Source organism: Sinocyclocheilus rhinocerous, unplaced genomic scaffold, assembly GCF_001515625.1.
Source record: "Sinocyclocheilus rhinocerous isolate Xijiao unplaced genomic scaffold, SAMN03320098_v1.1 scaffold853, whole genome shotgun sequence".
In the NCBI taxonomy this organism is placed as follows: Eukaryota; Metazoa; Chordata; class Actinopteri; order Cypriniformes; family Cyprinidae; genus Sinocyclocheilus; species Sinocyclocheilus rhinocerous.
Window position 1 is genome coordinate 1,003,450 of NW_015627738.1, and position 1,013 is coordinate 1,004,462.

At 39.4% G+C, this 1,013-nt stretch overlaps 1 protein-coding gene across 1 annotated transcript in view; it reads left to right on the forward strand.

Moving 5' to 3' along the window:
* The window catches only part of si:ch73-242m19.1 (coiled-coil domain containing 162), a 28,871-nt gene that overhangs the window by 23,118 nt on the left and 4,740 nt on the right, over positions 1–1,013 (forward strand). Inside the window, exons 37-39 of the mRNA XM_016545925.1 lie at positions 395–448; positions 518–685; positions 800–952. Coding sequence (XP_016401411.1) covers positions 395–448; positions 518–685; positions 800–952 — 375 coding nt within the window. The remainder of the gene's footprint in view (positions 1–394; positions 449–517; positions 686–799; positions 953–1,013) is intronic.

Consider the following 1,013-nt stretch of genomic DNA (forward strand, 5'->3'; position numbering starts at 1 on the left):
ATAAGTTTTTAAATATATTTACAATATTTTTGTAAGTCTCTTCTGCTCACCAAGGCTGCATTTATTTGATTAAAAATACAGTAAAAACGGTAATATCGTGAAATATTATTGCAGTTTAAAATAACTGTTCTCTATTTTAATATCTCTTAAAATGTAATATATTTCTGAGATACTGAAGCTGAATTTTCAGCATCAATACTCCAGTCTTCAGTGTCACATGATCCTTCAGAAATCATTCTAATATGCTGATTTGCTGCTCAAGAAACATTTCTGATTATTAACAATGTCCTTGGATCCTTGCTGAATAAAAGCAAGTGCTAGTGAAGTGATAGATTCAGCAGAGTTGCAGCAAGATGTATGCATCTTTCTCACCTGTGAACATCTGTATCCACAGGATGTTAAAGAGCTAGAAGCCAAAGAAATGCAGGCTAGTGACCCCTACAGAAAGGTAAACTCGGGTTTGTGCGTATATCACCATGATTCTTCAGTACTGCTCAGTAAACACATCTAATCTCAGGTGGCGGATGTGTGTCGTGGGATGATGGTTGACATCACGGCTCTGCGTGCCAGAGTAAGTCAACTGGAGGAGGAGAAGAGAAGCTTAGATCAACATCTCAACCTCAAACACAGAGAGCGCTATGACACACTGGTTCGCCAGCTCTTCTCCACATGCGTTCTTCTGAAGGTGTGTAAGCTTTCGGTTTTGATATATGGACTATGATTTCATAAAATCATTAAAACATGAACTAAGTATATGTAGCGTGATGTCAGCTGGCTCAGCTCTCTGTGCCGCCCACAGTCACGTCTGGACAAATACCATGTGAATATGGACCATGATGTGCGACAGCTGGTGAGCAGCGTGAGGAAGGAAGGCGTGGACAGAATCATCAAACTGAAAAATAAATTATCCTCCGCTAATGATAACGAGACCCTCATTCACACACTTCATGAGGTGAACCGCTAGAATGAGCTTTGTTATAAGGGAATAGCCGAAATTTATATTGTTTAAATCT